Raw genomic sequence first — 21,964 nt, forward strand, 5'->3', positions numbered from 1 at the left:
ACTGGAGGGTCTCCGTCACTAAGAAGAGAAGGTAGGTGCCTCTATATTCAACTCGCGCACCCACTACAAGCTATTTCGGCTGTTCTTAAACATTTACATTTTTTTCAACACGATGTCTGCAAAAATTAGGATCGCCAGTGACGTCGTCAGACCTTTTAATGGCGAAGGCGATGTAGTGGCCTGGATTCGTAAAATCAGGCTGGTGGCAAGACTGCAGGGCATAAGCGACGTGGCGAGTCTTATGGCGCTGTATTTGGAAGGGAGCGTGTTGACGCTCTACCTAGAGATGGATGAAGAGGAACAGCTCAGCAAGGAGAATATAGAGCGACGCTTGCGTGACGCCTACATGGAATGCGAGTACACAGCTTTTGCTAAGCTAGGTGCAATCAGGTGGACGGGAGGCCAAGTGGACGACTTTGCATCAGAAGTTAGAAGGCTAGCGACTCTGGCCGGGTTTGCCGGAGAAGGACTGGAGAGAGCAGCCCGACTGGCGTTCGTGAATGGGTTCCCCGACGATGTAGGGATTCACCTACAACGACTGCCCGGGGTTAAAATGATGCCGTTGAGCGAACTTGTAGCTCAGGCTCGCGTGTTGACGAGACACTCTGGGCGGAAGGCGATAGCGATGGCGGTGATGGAGGCGCGTAAAGACGGACGACGTCCCGAGAAAACCGCACATGGCACGGGACTGTACGCAGCCGGGGCCTGTTTGCTATCGATGCAGGCAGACAGGGCACATTGCCCGTGATTGCGACCAGGGAAACGAACGCGGGGAAGTTGCTGCCTCTCGAACTATCCCCTCAAACGAGTAGAGGCGCTATTGGAGACGCTGCCATTGATTGAAATGGAGGCTGAGGGGGAGACGTTCAAGGCCCTTGTGGATACGGGCTGTACGACCACCCTGGTGACTTCGAGGGTGACGAAGGAATGGAACGGGGTGAGTAGTGTCCGGGCAGTCGACGGCAGCGAAATCCATTGCAGAGGCAGCAGCAAGGTAGAGATAGTGGTGCGCAGCGCGACGCTAAGGCTGCAGGCAATTGTGACCGAACGCGTGATAGATGGAGTTGATGTGGTGATGGGGATGTACGCCATCAACTGCCTCGGTGGCGTCAGTGTTGTGGGAAATGAGGTCACGTTCGGAAGCGTGGGGGCGTCGTGCACTGCGAGTCAGGATCGCCAGAGAGAGCAGAGCCCCGCTTACACCATCGAGGACAAAGACTTTCAGGCGGCGTTCGATGGTCAGCGGTGGACGATAGAGTGGCGATGGAAGGACAAGCCCCCGACGCTGGAGAACAGGGTGAGCTGTTACCAGCATACCCTGAAAGGCCACGCCAGGGTCGAGTTTGAAGACGAGGTGGAGAGGTGGATCGAGGAAGGGGTCCTTGTCCCTTGGAAGGAGGAGGTAGCGGGCGGAGTGCTACCCCTGATGGCGGTGGTGCAACCTACGAAGGGAAAAGTCAGACCGGTGCTGGACTTCAGGGAGCTAAACCAGCACATATCGTGTCACACGGGAGGTGAGGCGACAGACGTTTGTGGTAAGGCATTACGTAAGTGGAGACAGTCGACTGAGGCAGTGACGATTGTCGACTTGAGATCGGCATACTTGCAGCTCCATGTGAGCGACAAACTGTGGCGATATCAGCTGGTGCGGTACAAGGGCCGGACGTACTGTCTAACCAGGCTGGGTTTCGGGCTGAATTCCGCTCCGAAGATCATGGCAGCAGTGCTTAGATCCGTCCTAGGGAAAGATGGCAAGATTAGAAAGGCCACCAGCTCCTACATTGACGACATTTTGGTGGACGAAACTGTAGTGCCAGCCGACGAGGTAGTTAGACATCTGGAGAAGTTCGGACTGATTGCTAAGCCACCGGAGTCGATTGAAGGGGGAGCCGCGCTGGGGCTGAAGCTGCGAAGAGATGAATCAGGTGAATTGGTGTTCCGGAGAGGAAATGAAATCCCAGAGCTGAGTTCCAGCGTCAGCAGGAGATAGCTGTTCTCGGTGTGTGGGAAGTTGGTCGGTCACTACCCGATCGCTGGATGGCTGCGCACAGCGTGTAGTTACACCAAGAGACGAGCAGAAGGAGAGAGGTGGGGCGACAAGGTGGGAGAAGGGACGGTGGCGATGATGCAGGAGATCCTAGAGAGGACAAGAGCGGAAGACCCAGTCAGGGGGAACTGGTACGTGCCCAAGATGAAATGCGGGACCGTCTGGTGTGATGCTAGCAGTATAGCGATAGGGGTGGTGTTGGCAATCGAAGGCACTGCGGTGGAGGACGCGGCCTGGCTTCAGAAAGCAGATGATTTCAACCACATCAATGTCGCCAAATTAGACGCGCTGCTGAAAGGGGGGAACTTGGGCTTGGTAGGATCGGTGATCACCGGTGACAGGAGAGTGCGGACGAAAGGTGCTGCGGAGATGTTAGTGAAGCGCCGTCTAGGAGTTCTAGGTGAATTGGTTGCCGAATTCGGACTGAAGCTGAACGTGGTTTTCGTGCCTTCGGAGAAAAACAGGGCGGACGTACTGACCAGGGTGAAAAGAGCGTGGTTGGAAGAACCGGAGGAGGCCCGGAAAGGGATAGCTGCGGCGTGTTGGTTGGATGACTCTGAACTGAAGAAACTGCATGCTATGCATCACCTGGGTGTGGACAGGACCCTGTATCTGGCAAAAAAAATTGATGCTGACGTCACTAGGAGAAGCGTCCAGAAGGTGGTCGGGAGCTGCGACAGGTGTCAGTCCATCGACCCTGCTCCGTGTGGGCATGAACAGGGAAGCCTTTCCGTAGAGCAGAACTGGAAAAGGCTAGCTGTGGATGTGACACACTACCGTCAGCGAATGTACCTCTCCATGGTCGACTGTGGGCCAGGCCGGCTGGCCATTTGGAGGGAGTTGAGATCGGGCATTGCTGACGAGATCGTGCAGATCCTGAACGGGATATTTTTAGAGAGAGGTCCCGTGGAAGAACTACTGATGGACAACGGGGCGGCGTTTTGTTCGGAAGCATTGAGGGTTATGCTTGATCGGTGGAATGTGCGACGCTTGTTCAAAGCAGCGTATAGGCCGAGCGGTAACGGGATCGTGGAGAGGCACCATCGGACAGTCAAGGCCATAGCGGAAAGAGGGCACATTTCGCCGCTTGAAGCAGTATTTTGGTACAACTTGTCTCCCCGATCCGGACAAACTGAGGAATCTGTGCCGCAGAGAGCTGTGTTCAAATATGAATGGAGGCACCCGAGCAAAGCGCCGGAGGGTCATGAGGAAGAGAAGGGACCCGTTCGCGTGAAAATAGGGGAGGAAGTCTGGGTCAAGGCACCAAAGGCGCGCTGTACGTCTCAATGGAGCAGAGGAACGGTGACGGCGATCAATTCCAGAAGCAACGTATCCGTAGATGGAACACCACGACACATCTTGGACCTTCGCAGGATTGTTGCTTCGACGGACGATGATTCTGGAGAGGGGAAGAACGAGGAGCCCAGCTTGAGAAGATCTCGACGAGCAAGGCGTTCTCCCGGTTGGATGGTGGACTACAACATGGAGCGGAGAGATTGTGATCTTTAAGATCAGGGTGGCGTGTGGGATGATGTCAGCAGCTGGACGTCAGCAGCCGGGTGCGTTGACCGGAAGCTGGGGCAAGGGAAAGGGGTCAGCTGTCAGGCATGCGCAGAGAGCGGAAATTGCGCCCTTTCCAATGTGGGTCGTGCAGGTGACAAGACGTGTGAGGACGTCGCTATGGGTTTGGGCTAGCAGCTGCTATCGTTAGTGTTCGGGTCGGGGCTATGAGGAAGGACTAGTCATTACTGGAGGGTCTCCGTCACTAAGAAGAGAAGGTAGGTGCCTCTATATTCAAATCGCGCACTCACTACTGATCCTTTGTCCAAGGTGTATATGTGTTGATATGTCTGTATGTCTTTACCCACAGGACCATTGAGACAATACAAGCACCAAAAATTTGACCTCTTGGAAAGTCCAACAGATCTGTCATTTTAATGAATTTTAATTACCTTTTTCTGATGATATCTGAAAAGAAACATTTATAAATTTTTTTATTTTTTATATATATATATATTTTTATTTTATTTTATTTATTTATTTAATATATATATATATAACTATCAAAAAGTATTAAAAAGTTAATATAAGATAAAAAGTAAAACCACTACGTACGTTTCATGCCCATAACCTAATTGTATGTATGTATATATATATATATATATGAATATATATAATGTCTGCACTGATATACACATTTGTGTGTATATATATATGTCTATACATATATACATGTGTACATATATGTGTATACATACATGTCTGTGTATGTATATGTGTATACATACATGTCTGTGTGTGTGTGTGTATATGTGTATACATACATGTCTGTGTGTGTGTGTGTGTGTGTGTGTATATGTGTGTGAGTGTGTGTGAATAATATACATATATAAATACCTACATACATCATCATCCTCTTACATCCACTTTCTATGCTTACATGTCTGTCTTCACTTTCTGAGTTCAAATTCCACTGAGGTCAACTTTGCTTTTCATAATTTGGGATCGATAAAATAAGTACCATTCAATATCAATGATGTAGCTTGTACAACCAATCACTGGAATACTTTCGTCATTGGTCTTCTCACTTAGGGTTAGAGTTACAAACAAAGCATAAATGACCTCCAACCTATTCAGCTTACCTTCACTGTTATTTCATATTCTGTTTCTTTTCAGCAATTCAAATCGGTTCTGAGTTTGAACTTAGTGGTAATGGCTTTGCAATGTTCAGTCAAAAAAGTCTCCCCCATCAGAACGCCAGACAGAATGAAAACATCACTTTCACAGTTACCACGGCAGAATCTAAAGGATTACTATTCTGGCAGGCAGTAGAACATGGTAAAAATCTTCAAAGAAATGACTATGTCTCACTTTATTTGAAGGATGGTTATGTTGTCTTCAGGTCAGTACAGCTGTAACAATGTACATGTGTATTTTTGTAATAATTGTGGATATATATATATATATATATATATATATATACTCCTGTACTTGTATGTATGTATATCTAAAAATATCTCAAAGAGTAGGATATGGCCTAATCACCTGCATAGTAGATCAGGTAACAGAGAAGGATGTCATTTCTGATGACTGACTAAACAGCATTGTTGTCAATTGCTACAAGAGCAATGAGGATTTGATTGAGAGAATGAATTTCAATACCTCTTTCTAGTTACTGAAATCCTCTAACACAGAAATAGTAAATATTTTTTTTAGGTTGTAAAAGTTAAACAGAGATTTATAACACATTTGATGAGAAAGTGAATCAACAGAGATGTAATGCAGTTTGTTTTTATCCTAGGAATATACAGACACAGGCTAATACGATAAAAACCAGACAAATACTGAGGCTAATTTGGTTAACTTGCCTGAGCCAATAATGGCTTTCTAAGTTATCTAGGGTCTAAGTTTAAAATATTGTTAGCATGCAGGGTAAAATGTTTAGCAGCATTTCGTCCGTCTGCACCTTTTGAGTTTAAATTCTGCTGACATAAATTTTGCCTTTCATCCTTTCAGGGTTGATAAAATAAATAACAGCAGGGTCAATGTAATCAACTTAGCCTCTTCCCTGAAACTGTTGGCCTTGTGCCAAAATTTGAAACCATTATTATTACTATTGTGGAGGCGCATGGCTTAGTGGTTAGGGTGTCAGCACCATGATCATAGGATTGTGGTTTCTATTCTTGGACCAGGCAACGCATTGTGTTCTTGGGCAAAACACTTCATTTCACATTGCTCCAGTCCACTCAGCTGACAAAAATGAGTAACGCTGTGATGGACTGGTGTCCCGTCCAGCTGGGGAACACATACACCATAAACCAGGAAACCAGGCGCATGAGCCTGGCTAGGCTTTAAAAAGGGTGCATTTATTTTATTTTTTTTATTATTACTATTATTATTGAGTGAAAGTGCAATACATGCCATCAAAGTGCTTCTGGGGTACAAATATACAAAGCCCAATATACCCATCTGATGAGGGCACACCAGACACATGAACCACAATGATATGTGCATGACTTAATCTCATATCAAGATAAACAACACATGACCTTGCAGGTGGGGCCGCAGTTAGAATTTTGAGTAGCTCGTCATGCTCAAAAAGGTCCCTGAACAATGGTTGTTTAAGGATGTTGAATGAAACATCTTTCCTGAGGTGAATTATTCAAACCCCAAAGAATCCCTCTCAACACATGGCTATGATGTCCCCACACTGCTCATGATTAGAGCTGCACATATGGTCAGCCACTAAGGGACATGCTCAACTTGTTACGGTCAAACAATTGACAAGCAAATCTGTAGTATTGAGCAGAATATTTGCTGTAACCCATCTTTTTACACCGAAATAAAACATGTACATGATAACACTTCCAATCAGATAAGATCAGAAGGCATGTGAGCCAGTGCTTGATACTGCATCATGGCATTATTGTTGTTGTTGTTATTATTATTATTAGTAGTAGTAATAGTAGTAGTATTAAGGCAGTGAGCTGGCAGAATCGTTAGCATGCTGGATGAAATGCTTATCAGGATTTCCCCTCATCACTATGTTCTGAGTTCAAATTCCACCAAGGTCAACTTTTCCTTTCATCCTTTCAGGGTCGATAAATTAAGAAATTTGTACTAGGAACGATCTAATCAAATAGCCCCCTTCCCACAAATTTCAGGTCTTGTGCCTATAGTACAAAGGACAATTGTTATTATTATGCATTTTTCTTCATTCAGTTTTGTCTCCATTTCTTGCCAAGTATCTTCCCAACTCTTTGGGCAAAGAAACTCCCTGTCACCATTGATAGGTATGATACTAAACACACTAGGTTTTTCAAAATGAAATGAAGTTATGTGAAAAAAAAAAATTTAATTCAACTAATCAGAGAAAACACTTAAAACACATTACTATTATTATTATTGAGTGAGAGAGCGGTGGATGCCATCAAAGTGACACTGGGGTAAAATATACGAAGCCCAGTATACCCATCATGACTACCCGTCTGATAAGGGTACACCAGGCACATGCATCACAACCATATGTGCACAATATGGTGGTCTCATATCAAGATAAACAGTGCATGACCTTGCAGGTGGGGCCCAGTTAGAATTTTCTTCTGGTCGAGTAACCCATCCCACTCAAAAGGTCCCTGAATAAGGGTTGTTTAAGGATGATGAACAAAACACCCATGTTTCCAGAGGTGAATTATTCAAGCCCCAAAGAATCTCTCTCAACACATGGCTATGATGCTCCCCCACTACTTTTGCTCATGATCAGAGATGCACATATTGTCAGCCACTAAGGGACATGCTCAACTGGTCATGGTCCAACAACTGACAAGCAAATCTGTGGTATTGAGCAGAATATTTGCTGTAGCCCATCTTTTTACACCAAAATAAAACATGTAAATGATAACACTTCCAATCAGTTACGATCAGAAGCCATGAGAGCCACTGCCTGGTACTGCATCAGGGCATTTGTTATTATTACTAATTATTATTGTTGTTGTTGTTATTTAAAAATACCTTACTTTCTCTCTTTTCAGCTATGAATTAGGCGGTGGTCCAGCTGAAATCATGTCTAACGTTACAGTCAATGATAGTGTGCCTCATACCATTACAGCTCTCAGGTAGGAACTCACTACAGTCATTGATGGTCGAGGGTTACAGGTTGGAGATCTGGACACAATGTATATATGTACATACTAGCTGACGTACCCAGTAATTCCCAGGAAAGCGTGGTTTATTCCTTCGTTCTGTTCCCATAATTGTTTTGCTAATTCAATATAAGATATGTAGTCTTTAAATATTGAATTTGGCATTGTCCGTGATGCCAAATTCAATATTTTGATGGCAGACATCGTCAGAATAATGCGAAATGTGTCCTGCATGTGCGAACCGACAGAGTTAAAGAGACACATACAACATTTCATTCACCGCATGCAGTTCTCAGGTTACAGCCATAAAGAAAGGATCGGAGTATACAAAGGAGCAATGAAGAAATTTGATACTATCATATGTAATGATAGGAATGTGATTTGCCCACTCTATATGAGCAAGTCATGGAACACTATTGAAAGGACTAAGAAGAAAATAGGGAAGGCCAACTCTTGGTATGATAGCCACAAATACCAGAGTGTCATGTTCGTTGACACCACCCCTAGAGGCAAACTGGCGTACCGCTTTAGGAGGGCCCTAGACAAACTTAAGCTAAGGATTAAGGTTGTTGAAATCGGTAGAACCTACCCTTTTAGTAGAACCCCTTGTATGGATAGGAACTGTACTGTGTGTAGATTTAGCCCACAAACAAACTGTAAAGCCAGAAATGTAGTCTATAGTATAAGATGTACAGAGGGACAATGCAGTAACAAGACAATGATGTACGTAGGGGAAACGGCACAGAGCATAGGAGAGCGGGTAAATGAACATTGGAGAGAACTTAAGGAAGAAAAGTTCTGTACCAGCATGCCGAGCAGGAACACGGGGGCTCACTCAACAACATAGAAGTTAAAATCTTGTCCACACATTGAACAGATGCAACAATTAGACAAATTACAGAAGCTACACACATAATAGAAGATAAACCTAGCCTGAACAGGAAACTGGAATGGAACACTAGCACACTCACCCAAAAGACCACAACATATGACAGAATAAGATCTCCATAAACTGATAACAATATAAACAAAACTAAAAACATAATAAAATACAGATAAATAAACAAATGGAAGTAAATACCTATATACATTAACTAAATACAAAAAAAAAATAATAATAGTAATAAGTAGGTGTAAACACATGAACAAAATAAACAAAAACAAATTGCACGAACGTGTATAAACAGGAGATACAAATATTACTGGCACTCCACCACACACACACACACACAAACTAAACATAGACACACATAGGGGTATATGCATGTGCAAATGAAGACAATAGGAATACAAAATGGAATACAACATTAAGATTAATGTAAAAAATAAATAAAGCTGAAGCAAATTAACACCAAATATATAGTGTGTGTGCTTTTATTGGCTAAACTGGCAACATGACCATTCCTAAGTACAATATATATATACATATATATATATATATATATATATATATATATACACACACATACACTTATACATAATTTATAATTGAACTACTTCAAGTTTCATTTTCATATAGTGCAATAATCGAACAGACTATCATAGCGTACCATGCACTATCCAGCGAGTATAATCCCTGCATTTATTAAATAGTTTTTTCTCTCTCTGGATTGAGTACATTTTTGCTGATCCTACTAACAAGCAAGCAGTACACTATATCCCGTACTAGCATGAGTTTCATGAATATGTTACTCAGCCCTTGGTTTTGCAGCCTGATACTAATCTCTGCCTCTTTTTTAAAGTAAGATATTTCCTGTTCCTCACAGTTTCAAAGGTATGGGAGGGACTCATTAGACAATGACATTCTAGATATAAAATAATGGGATGGTCATGGCTAGAAAGCTTTTGATTATATGTCTTTATGATGAGGGATGGCCTGGGGCTATATAGCCCCAAAACATTCTTCAAACTGAAAACAGTTTTTGACCATCTATAAAGTTCCAGCAAAGCTCATATTGATGTACAGCTCACATATATTGGACAGTACTGCAGCTTCTATTTTTCTGTACAAAAGTATCATTAGGTTTATACTTTCTTCTTGGACCTCTACTGGCATTGATTTCTTTAGATACAGTTGACTGTTCATCATTAAGAACTTTCAATTGTTGTGCACTGATTTCTGTAGCTCTACACACCTGTACAGTTTTTTTTCCTAATCAGGATCGTGTTCTCTCAATAACTGCATTCTGAGGCTATCACTAAGAATTTTACAGACGATTCTCTCTTTAATGAGCCCATCATTCAATGTCCCATACTCACAAGTTCTAGATTTATTCTTTAAATCTGTCGCATGTGAAAAATACATGTCTCTCAATCGTCAGATTTTTCTTAGGTTCACAGAATTCCAGACACTTTTGCCTCACTTGTCATAATTCTTGCTATCTGCTTCCTCACTCCACTCATGAAATAACTAATTAAAAACACCTTCATAAGAGCTGCTATCAAAATAACCTCATCATATATATTTCTTTTGCAGAACTGGTCGTTTTGGTAACCTGATTGTAGATGGTCAACAATTCCGAGGAAGTTCAAAAGGAATTCTTCAGATGTTGAATGTTAATGGAAATATATATTTTGGTAAGTTTCTCTACTTTTTGTCTAAAAATGAAGAAAATAATTTACACCTGAACATACATAATGTTTGGTGTTCTCACTTGAAATACATTCAGTGAATGGACAACTCGGCAGTTAGATTATTAATACTTTATTGTCCATATTTTAATTTTAGTTAATTCAAATTTTAAGATTTTCTTCTTTAACTTTTTTTAGATCAGAATTGTTCATTAAGCTATTTCCTCTTCTTATCACTGGTGTAATCTTAATTAGATGATTAATAATAATGAACACACATAAGTTTAATCAATATATAATATAGGGTGTTCAACCGTAGAAACCATGCCAAAGCAGACAGTGGCATTTGGTGCAGTCCTTTGGATCACCAACTCTTTTTGAACTGTCCAACCCGTATCAGCATGGGAAAACAGATGTTTAATGGTCATGATGGTTGTCTCCCCTATCTTATTTTTTTGTCACTAGAATTGATCAAGTTAATGGTTATTTCTCTTTGTCACAGGTGTAATGTTAATTTATTAAAATGTCTTGGCTAACCTACATTATATTAGCATTGACTTTACCAATTACATTAGTGATGATTTTCAAATTAGTGTATTAAATAGTTTCTTCCTTAAGAACCACATATCACACTGGCAAGGTTCTATAGACATTATAAATCAAGGTCAATGAGTGGGCTAGAAGGAATATATTAGTAGTTTAAGATATTCATGCCTTTCTCAAGATTATAAGTTATCTAATCAAAATGCATTTTGATTAGATAACTTATAATCTTGAGAAAGGCATGAATATCTTAAACTACTAATATATTCCTTCTAGCCCACTCATTGACCTTGATTTATAATGTCTATAGAACCTTGCCAGTGTGATACAGTGTTTACTATAATAATAATAATTACAAGATACTTATAATGATGCTTATGTGTTTATGTGAGACCATCTCAAGATAAGTGAAACAAAATTCTAAAGATAATCGATCACTATGCTACAGTAATGAAACTAGCTTGTCAGTTCAGCCACCTACTCAGACGGTAGGAAATTGAAAATATGAGACTGAAGGAGAAGGAAAAGTGAAATATTGTTCATTTGCTGAAAATTTTGTTGAACTGGCAGCTGACACAGGGTCATTCAGTCAGCTGAAAACAGCAGTCAAAATTCTCACAAATCACATACTTAAATAAAGGCTATATTGAATTATATGGTTCCTGATATGTAAATGACAAAATTGTCATATCTACAATGCTTTTCATCATAATCTTGTTTGACTGTAAGTGATCCACATACAACTTGTCATCTTCAATTAAGTAAGAACATATTGGAAAATGTAGTCTCATATATACTGGCAAGATTGTGTGTGTTTGTGTAGCTGATATACATCAGTCTTGTAAGCAGTGTATCCACAGAAAAGGATGAAAAGCAACTTCTCAGGTTACTCTAAAGTGTATCCCTCAGTCACATAAAATCCATGTGTGTGAGTATCCTTATTATGATATGGAGGGAATTTTTCTCCTAGTAATAATTCTTTCCAATTTTGGCACCAAGCCAGAAAATTTGAGGAGAGGGAGCAAATTGATTGCATCAACCCCAGCACTCGACAGTAATTTCTTTCTTTGATCCCAGAAGAATGAAAAATGAAGTTGACCGCAACAGAATTTGAACTTAGAATGTAACGAGTCAAAAGAAATACTACTAAGTCTTTTGTCTGACATTCTGATAGCTTTCTGCCTTCTGCTGGTAATAATAATAATAATAAAAATTGTAATGATAATATTTTTGAGACTGTAATTATATATTAATTACTTTTTACTATTTGTTAATTTTCCAGGTGGTGTCCCAGACCTTGACGCAATGACTGGTGGACTACATGATACTAATTTCTTTGGTTGCATGAATGATATCTATATTAACAAACAGGGTCCTTTGAAACTGTCACAGGCAGCCATTGGTGGACTCAATATCAAACACTGTACCAACTCTAGGGGCTACTGGCCAACTAAGTAATGAAGAACTAGAAATGCATTTCATCTCTCCTGCTGCTAGTTTCAACTGCACCTGAACTGTCGATCAAATGCGTAGTAGTGTTTTAGTCGAAATTATTTGGGGTTCTTGGATGTGTTGATTTGTTACACTAACTCCACTCACCCCCATACGCTGGTCATCACTGTTTCACTGGCTCAAAAAAAAAAAGTGAATTAATAAAGTCAAAATCAAAAACTTAACAAAAGAACAAACCAAAAAAATAAACATCAATCAACTCATTTTCTAAATAAATTCAATTTGGGTTGTTATTTAACTGAAAATGTAAAAAAAAAAAAACAAAAGCGGGAAGGAGAAAAATTTAACCCCAAAAGGCTAAATTAAAATATATAATAAAAAAAATAATGCATTTCAGAGAAATATTTAATTGAAAAAAAAGAAAAAAAACTTTTACAACATTTAGTAAAGCAAAACAATTAAAATTGAAATGAAAATAAAATGAAACAGGTAAGAACAAAGATGCTAATTTTTTAATAATTATTTTTACATTTTTCTACTCTCATTGTGGTCATCTAGATAATTCTAGAACACCAAGACAAAGCCAGACTTGGGTAGGAGTGGATGGGGGTAGGACAACACTGTACACTGATGGGACAACTAAAGATGTGACAGAAACCACACAGTACATATTAATATCGTTATTATTATTATTATTATTACAATGAAAACTAAGAGTTTGGAAATTGATTAGGAAAGATTTTCTTATTGAAACTATTATATATAAAGGCTCCATATCTGCTTTGTGATGAAATCTGTCCAACAATTTGATTTTAATATCATTACCAATTGTCCTATTTTGTTATCAGCCGTCCCACCTCTGACGTGAGTTATTTCACCTTGGCTATGATCTTTTACTAAATAAGAAAATAAACCTTTGGGAATTTACTGAAAGAATTCGATTTCAATTTTTATTGTTTATATTAGGTATGTAATTAAAAACAACAACAACAACAACACACATAATACTCAGTTGTTGTCCTAAATTATTTCTTGTAAAACATAATAAATTAATAAATGTGTTTTTTGCCCTTCCAATTATTATTATCATTATTATTATTATTATTGTTACTTTTCTGTTGTTCAAAATTCTAACACTGTCTTATAAAATATACATACTCCTATGCACATGAACACATGAGCATATATATATATATATATATATATATATATATATATTTATTATGTACTTACTATATCACATATACACAAAACCTGTTGGTCTCTGTTTCAAATCATAAATGTACTTCATTCAAGCATCTTGTAGCAGTGTATATATTTGTGTGTGTGTGTGTCTATGTGTGTGCGTGCATCTGCTGTGTCTTATAACCTCCAACTGAAACTTAAACTTTCATACAAACACTTTCATAGTAAGACCGGATGTACGAAATCCTATAATATATGTTTTCAAACATCTAGTAAATATAGACACATATATTCATACACACTAATTAAAACACACACACACACACACACACAGAGTTTAATACTGTAATTTATCACAAATCACATGGCTGTCTTCTGGTTTTGTTTTTGAAAATCAAATCTTTTAAGCTACCCTCCATTGTGAGGGCAACTTTGTTTCCATGTTGTTTTTCTTCTGTCTTCAACAAAATTATTCAACTTAGGGTAGGAGTCTTGTTTACTACATTTTTAACTATATTAATCGTAACAAGAACAACAATAACAGCAGCAGTAGATTGAGAAGTTGTGTTGAAGATCTAATCTTAACCAACACATTATTTTCTATCACACACACACATATGTATATATATATGTATATATATATGTGTGTGTATATTTTTATATACATATACACACACACATATACATGCTTGACAATTAAGTTGCTATCTAAGAAACTAATTTATTTCTAAGTCCACTAACCTCCTGTATAACATCCCATTAAAGAGGAAAGAGGTGATAATAGTAATAATAATAATACTAATAATAATAATAATAATAATAATAATAATGACAACAAAAAATATAATCAAACGGACATATAATGGAGTCACTAAAAAGGATTTTAAAAATAGACAAGCATGAAATTAGGATGTCGTCATACATATGTATGTGTGTGTGTGTGTGTGTGCACATACACGCCCCACAGTATACACACAATAATACTATTGTATGCCATATAGGTAAAACCCAATGATTTTGTGGACACAGATTTTCTGTTCCATTGTGCAGTGAGAGCATTACAAAGATAAGAAATCTTTTGAAAAAAATAACAAGATTAATAATGATAATAATAATAATTAATGATACTGTTTTTTTTTTCTTATTTCTTGCTCCCTTGTTTTTAATCTCTCTTTTTTCCTCCTTTCATACACCATTGCTAAAAACACTGCCAATATGGACATCAGAGAAGTAAAAGCTCTTATAAAATTCACTCAGTATATGAATTTTTTTAATCTTTTACTCCATTTGATAACTGTCTTTAAAAGCCTTGATTAAAATGGTTCATTCTTCTTTCCCTGCCTCCTGTTTTCCTCACCTTTGCAAGATTAACATTGAAAGTAGATGAGACCTTTTTTGTCAATTAACAAATTTTGAGGCTATCTACTGAAATAAACTATTTTAAATGAATCTATAAATACATTTCTATCTAAGTATATTTCAAGTTTACATTTTAATTTTGTAAAATTTTATATATTTATAAAAATATTAATAATAGAATCTAAACGAAAGAAAATATGCAAAAACTGGAGGAAAAATAACTAATTTCCCTATCGGCTTTTGTTAAACTGACTGAAATTTAGAGAAGGAAGAAAAGAATATTTTTCATATATATATATATGTATATAATTTTGTCATTAGTTCTCTGAATGATGACAAAAAAGACTGGGAGAAACCAAGCCAAAGGAAAGCGTTCCTATAACAGCTTCCTGGAAAGCAAATTTGAATATGAACTTTTTTTTTTATTGTTAATTCATTTTTTTTTCTTTCTTTGTAATAATTTCTTTCAACTGGATCAGAATGAACAAAATCAAGGAAAAACGAAATAATATTACGAATGCAGCTAAATGACCCCACACTACTGGAAAAAACAAAATATTTTTGTTTTATTTATTTGTTTCTATTTTTCTGTCTAAAGAGCCTGGTTGGGTGGGTGATAAGGACAAAGACAACGAATTAAAATCAAAAGAAAAACAGAAAGAAACCTCATCCAAAATGTCTCGATATCAGATGATTTATTCAGCTGTTGTAACCCTAACCCTAAACCCCATTTCCCCCCTCACCTAGTCTGGTTTAATCAAGGACCCACATACACTAACATAATAATACAGTGGCAGTGACAGCCAGTACTTTACCAGTTAACACCTTACAAGCTACCATTTTGATTGCTTGGTTAAGTCCATGTTTTTTGTAATTTTCCAAAAATTTACAAACCCATCAAACACGCTATTTTAGTGTGTATTATATATTTTTTAACTTGATTACTATTATGATTTTTTTTTCAAACTATGCATTTAGCAGTCGTGAAAAACTAACTTTTAAAACATTTTTTAGTATGATATAATACACACCGACACACCCAGCTCAGTAAATAATTCTTTGAATGCAAAATATGTTCACTTTTGAGTTCTAATTTAAATAATGATGTTTTTTAAGCCATAATGTCAAAATGGTTACCAAAAAGAAAAAGAAAAAAGGCCATGTAAACATTTTATGATGGACAATGAAATAAATATTTAACCTACGAAAACAACAAAGAACAAATAAAAATATTTGGTTTGTCTTCTTGTTATTTATTCATTTATTTTACTAGTATCAGTCATTGGACTACAGCCATGCTATGGAATCGCCTCCAAAGATTTTTTTTCTTTTTTTTTGTATAATCTATCGTGTCAACTTCTTGTTTTTATTTTTATCTGGTATTCATTTTAGTAATCTCCGATACAGAATTGCTAAGTTTTTTTTGTTTTTTTTATGCTGATAATGAAAGGGACATAGATTGATGAAGCAACTGTCATTCATATACACAAATACATGCATATTTGTATACACGTAGAAATATTTCGGATCTTTTCGATTTGACCAGCAGTTTTTAAAAATAATTTCCACGTAACTAAACATTTTTAAACTTCGTATACTCGTAGAATGTGTTTATAAAATATCTTTTTCTCTTGGCTGTTGTTTTTTTTCTTCAATTTCTGCAATTTCAACCAATCAGTGACGTCCATTGAGGTAAAATACATTCTGTGCCGTATGAATATGTCCCTCGTTTAAGAAACAGATTGGGTTTATTTACATTTGTGAAGAAAAAAAGATACCCTAAAACAGATTGAAATGCAATAGATCGATACTAGGGTCATAATTATGGGTGACAATTTCATATGACTCCGCTAGAAAAAACTGCCGTTCAAACGGAAAAGATCGAATATTTCATATACCCAACCACAGATACATTCATATGGAGACACATAAACATTCATATATACACACGTTTGTGTACACAAACACGATCCTATTGACATAAACAAACACAAACACACTCTCATGACTGTGTGGTAAGTAGCTTGCTAACCAGCCACATGGTTCCGGGTTCAGTCCCACTGTGTGGCATCTTGGGCAAAGTGTCTTCTGCCATAGCCCCGGGCCGACCAATGCCTTGTGAGTGGATTTGGTAGACGGAAACTGAAAGAAGCCTGTCGTATATATGTATATATACTTGTGTGTCTGTGTTTGCCCCCCTAGCATTGCTTGACAACCGATGCTGGTGTGTTTATGTCCCCGTCACTTAGCGGTTCAGCAAAAGAGACCAATAGAATAAGTACTGGGCTTACAAAGAATAAGTCCCGGGGTCGATTAGCTCGACTAAAGGCGGTGCTCCAGCATGGCCGCAGTCAAAGGACTGAAACAAGTAAAAGAGTATACACAAACACACTGATCATTTAACATTCATTTTTCATGCTGGCATGGGTTAGACGGTTTTGACTGGCGCTGGCCAGCCGGAACTGCAACAGGTTCCAGTTGTTTGTTCTGGCATGCTTTCTACACCTAGATGCCCTTCATAATGCCCTTTACAGAGTGTATTGGGTGCTTTTTTTTTTTTTACATGGCACCAGCACAGGTGCTTTCCTATGTGGCACTGACATTGGTGCTTGTGCTTTTTACACCCACTGGCACAGGGGTTGTTTACATGACAGTGACACATAAACACATTCATATATACAAACATATTCAGTTTCCATCTTACCAAACTCCACTCACAAGGCATTAATCTGGCTAAGGCTACAATAGAATACACTTGACCCAGCTTCCATGCAGAGAGATTGAACCCAGAGCCACACGGCTGCAAAGTGAACTTCCTAACCCCATGATTATGTTTGGCCTTAAAACACTGACACCAAAAGCACCATTGGTTGCATCAACAAAGCATTCACTGGAATACAACAAAGGAGCATCTAAGTGGTCTTTTGACCTGCTAGAAATAGCAACAAGCCTTATATCACTCTATTGGTTTAAAAATGGAAGAAACCATTGGATGATGTAGATACACTGTGTTTGAAAATTAGAATGAGGTGGTCATGGCTGGAATATTTTTGACTATAGATCTACTGGATGAGGACTGACCTGGGTCTAAACGACAACAAGCAAAAGAAGTAAAAGAGCCAACAAGTAAACTTCTGCACATTCCTTCAAACTGCTAGAAATGGCAGCCAAATCTCTCAAATTATGAACCTAATCGTCTTAAAACGAATCTGGGTGGGTTTGTTTTAAATACCTTTGATCATAAGTCTGCAGGTTCAGTATCTGTGTGGGGCTAAACAAAAACCCCAGTGCTCAAATGGTACTTATTTTAACTCCATAAGAATGAAAGATTAAGTCGGCCTTGGTAGAGTATAATAATAAACTTTTATCCCTGAAGGTGATGAATTAGCAAGACCATTAGTGTTGGATCAAAAGCCTCCTGGTACTTGTTCTGACTTTTTATGCTCTGTCATGGTTCATATAAAAAAAATCCTCCCAATCCAGAATGGTAGTTTGACAGAACTGTTTAGGGATTAGAAAAAGATTTCTTTTGGTAACATTTATCAGAAGGTGCATTGCTTTCCGACCTCAACACCTGTGATGATACTGGGTAAAGCAGAATTGGCCCAAATCAGTGGCCTTTCCTTTGGATTGCAGCAAGGAGAGAGACTATTGTCTGGGCTCTTGCATAGACTTGTGGTCAACATTGGTCTATAGAGGTTCTACTTAATATAACCCTGACAGTGATTCTTTGTTCAAGTTTTTCTTATCTGATATCAACTGCTAACACAGAAATATGTTCAACATCCAACAGAGGCTGTGTCTAATGAATGATGGAATATATCACTTCACATCTTCATCATCACATCATCAGGGGCTTCAAGAGGAAGTTTAAGAAATTAATTTACTGCTATTTTATAAGAACAGTGACTAGTTGGCCAGTGATGTATGGGGACTATTGAATGCCATTTTTGAACGTGTCTATCTGTAAATCAATTTACAATAGAAATCAAGCAAACATACCATAAAACAAGAGAATTAAAATTGTGAATTATCATTGTCCTTATTAAAAGATAATATGTGAATAGAATTTTACAACAGAATTGAAAAAGACTAAGAGTAATTAAGATTACATAAAGACCACACTTGTCACCAAAAGACCATCATTATCATCTTCCTCAATATCCAGTATACTGAAGCCAAGACAACTGTTATCTTGTGGTTTCAAGATTAGGACCTAATAAGATGCAAGGCACCAACCCACAGCAGATGCAATCCATTTTAAGCTGAGTAGACTGAAGAAATGAGGTTTGAATTACCTTAGCTAAGGATAGTGTGCTACCTTGGAAGTAGTGCCACAATCTTATGATCTTAATCATTAGGCCCTATGCCTTCATAAAAATCTTAATAGAAGAAGTTTACTCTATTCTTCACTATAATTTATCTGAATAGATTTATTCTGAAGAATATATTTATTCACACATGCATGCATATATATATATATATATATATATATATATATATATATACACACATACATATATATATGTATGTATTTGTGTGTCTGTGTTTGTCCCCCACCACCACCACCATTGCTTGACAACTAATATTGGTGTGTTTACATCCCCATATCTTAGCAGTTTGACAAACGAGACCAACAGAATAAGTACTAGGCTTACAAAGAATAAGTCCTGGGGTCGATTTGTTCGAGTAAAGGCAGTGCTCCAGCATGGCCACAGTCAAATGACTGAAACAAGTGAAAGAATAAGAGAATATATGTGTGTGTGTGTGTGTGCCAGTTATATAAGACCTAAAATTGCTTATATATTTAACAGACTAACAGATGAAAACCTAAGCTGCCAGTTAGCTGAGCATGAAGTCCTGGCTCTCTTCCTTGATCTGGTTGTTTTTGCTTCATTTAAAACAGCTGTTGTAACAATGGAGCACTGCTAATAATTTAAACTACACCTTCAGTTCTGATTTATAATGTATCCAGTATGTTCTATAAGTTGGTTGTGGAATGATTATAGAAAATTTAAGGCAGAAAGAATTCTTTAGATTAGTCGGGTTCCACAGTAAAATGTATCAAGTACATTTTTTGTCAAATGGTTGATAGATGAATAGAGATGACATTTGGGGGAGAACTGTTTCATCTTGATTGAAACAAAGGGAAATTATCTAGTGCTGGAATCACATTACAATGCACCCAGTACAGATCTGTACGAACCATGCTTAAAACAGAACATTTGAGCAAGATGTGGTCCCTGACCTGTCTAGGAGAGCAGCAAATTCAAGTAAGAACTAACTGGAGACTGTGATTATTCATCCAATTTATGCCACATAAAAAAGTGGGTGTAAAATGCTGCTGTTGATAATGATGATGATGTCCAGCACACCTAGGCTTAACAACTGACATCCTTATCAGTCATAGAATCATATTTTATTTCATTCCGTTATTATTTCATTGTATAACAAGGAATTTTATGAAAGACTGTGTAAAAACATTACTACACGTTTCCATTTTATGTAAATACTTACTAAACTGCTAAAGGAAGCACAAATGCAGAACAGAATTACATGTGAGTATCAAAAGTGAGTATTTCACTTACCCTTCTCTGCACTGGTGTACTCAAGAAGATTATTTTGCAGTTATATAGTAGTGGGGAAGGTTGACTGTTTGTTTACTATGGCCTCAATTCAATCAAAACCTCATCATCATCATTATGTCTGTTTTCTATACTCGTATGGATTAGATGGTTTTGCAGGAGCTGGTTAGCTGGAGGGCACTATTAGGCTCTAGTTTTGGCATGGTTTCTACGTCTTGATGCCCTTCCAAATGCCAACCATTTTACAGAATATGCTGGTTTCATTTTTACATGATACCAACATGGTGTGAACGCCTATGTGTGAAAATTTAGTACCATTTCTTCAGGCATAAAAATCAAATTTACCAGATCAAAATTTACTGACAGGAAAAAAGATAGGTCATTTATACACGTAGAAGACTTTGGAGGACTAAAAAAATTCTATGTGAAATGCAGCAAGATTTGGTAAAGTAGTGATGATGTTTGAATGTTACACTACATGTTTACTTTGTTTATTATGCTGGCTTGTATGTTGGAAAATATGGTATATACACAACTAAACCTAAGCATATAATATAAAATATATATTGATTAGATGTGAAGGTGCATGGTATAGTGGTTAGGCTGTTGTACTCACGATTGCTAGATTGTGGGCTCAATTCCCAGTTCAGATGACACATTATGTTCTTGAGCAAAACACTTCATTTCGTATTGCGCCAGTCCTCCTTTTTAATCAAGAAGGAATGTTGGCCTGCTCACCTAGCCGATGGAGTGGCATTATTTGAAGGTTAAAACAATATGAAGCACATTGTGACCAGCAATGTATAACAACATCCGATATAATCTGGTCACTCACATGATCATGTGATATCTATGAGATAACTAACTGCCACAACATACACAAGCTCACAAACTCTCACACACCATATTTTCCAGAATACTAGTCAAAATTTTCAGACCAAAATCTACAGCCAAAAGAAAGGTCAGTTGACTTAGACACCAAAGTAACCTTAGAGGACCAAAAATTCTATATGAAATATACTCCTCTCTGGATTTTCAAAATATGTTTATATATACCAGGTCGTCCCATAAGTTCTGTCCGCATTTACCTTTTTAAAATTGAATGAAATTTAATAGTATTTTAGAATGTCTAATGGAATTAAAAATTATTTTTATGCATTTGTGCACATTTAAACTAATTAGATATTAATTTACAGAATAATAGAATTAAAATTTCTTTGATTAAAACCCTTTGTAACATGGAAGTATCGAAAGAGCATTTGAGGCACATAATGCTTTATGAGTACAAAAAAGGAAACTCTACAGCCAAAGTGACTCGAAACATACACTGCCTAGTGCTGCTCCCTACTGGATTCTAACTATTTAGCCATTATCCAAGGAAATACTCAAGTGAGACAACTCTGAGCATTGTTTGCAGAAAAAAGACAGGATAGTCACGGTTGATCATCAGTCTGCACAGTTAGAACTAATCTAGGGCTAAGTAACAAGTGTCAATATTACTATCACCACTACTACTACTACTACTACTAGTGTTACTGCTGCTACCTCCCTATCATCCACAGCACCACCACCACCATCAC

General features: G+C 37.9%; 1 protein-coding gene across 3 annotated transcripts in view; it reads left to right on the plus strand.

The window, feature by feature from the left end:
* Window positions 1-15,984, plus strand: part of LOC115224757 (basement membrane-specific heparan sulfate proteoglycan core protein) — a 369,665-nt gene extending 353,681 nt beyond the window's left edge. For all 3 annotated transcript variants that reach the window (XM_029795652.2, XM_036513837.1, XM_029795655.2), the window contains 4 exons: window positions 4,724-4,949; window positions 7,579-7,662; window positions 10,166-10,266; window positions 12,086-15,984. In XM_029795652.2, coding sequence (XP_029651512.1) covers window positions 4,724-4,949; window positions 7,579-7,662; window positions 10,166-10,266; window positions 12,086-12,261 — 587 coding nt within the window. In that variant the 3' untranslated portion in view covers window positions 12,262-15,984. The remainder of the gene's footprint in view (window positions 1-4,723; window positions 4,950-7,578; window positions 7,663-10,165; window positions 10,267-12,085) is intronic.
* The last annotated feature ends 5,980 nt before the right edge of the window (window positions 15,985-21,964 follow it).

Source organism: Octopus sinensis, linkage group LG26 (assembly GCF_006345805.1).
Source record: "Octopus sinensis linkage group LG26, ASM634580v1, whole genome shotgun sequence".
In the NCBI taxonomy this organism is placed as follows: Eukaryota; Metazoa; Mollusca; class Cephalopoda; order Octopoda; family Octopodidae; genus Octopus; species Octopus sinensis.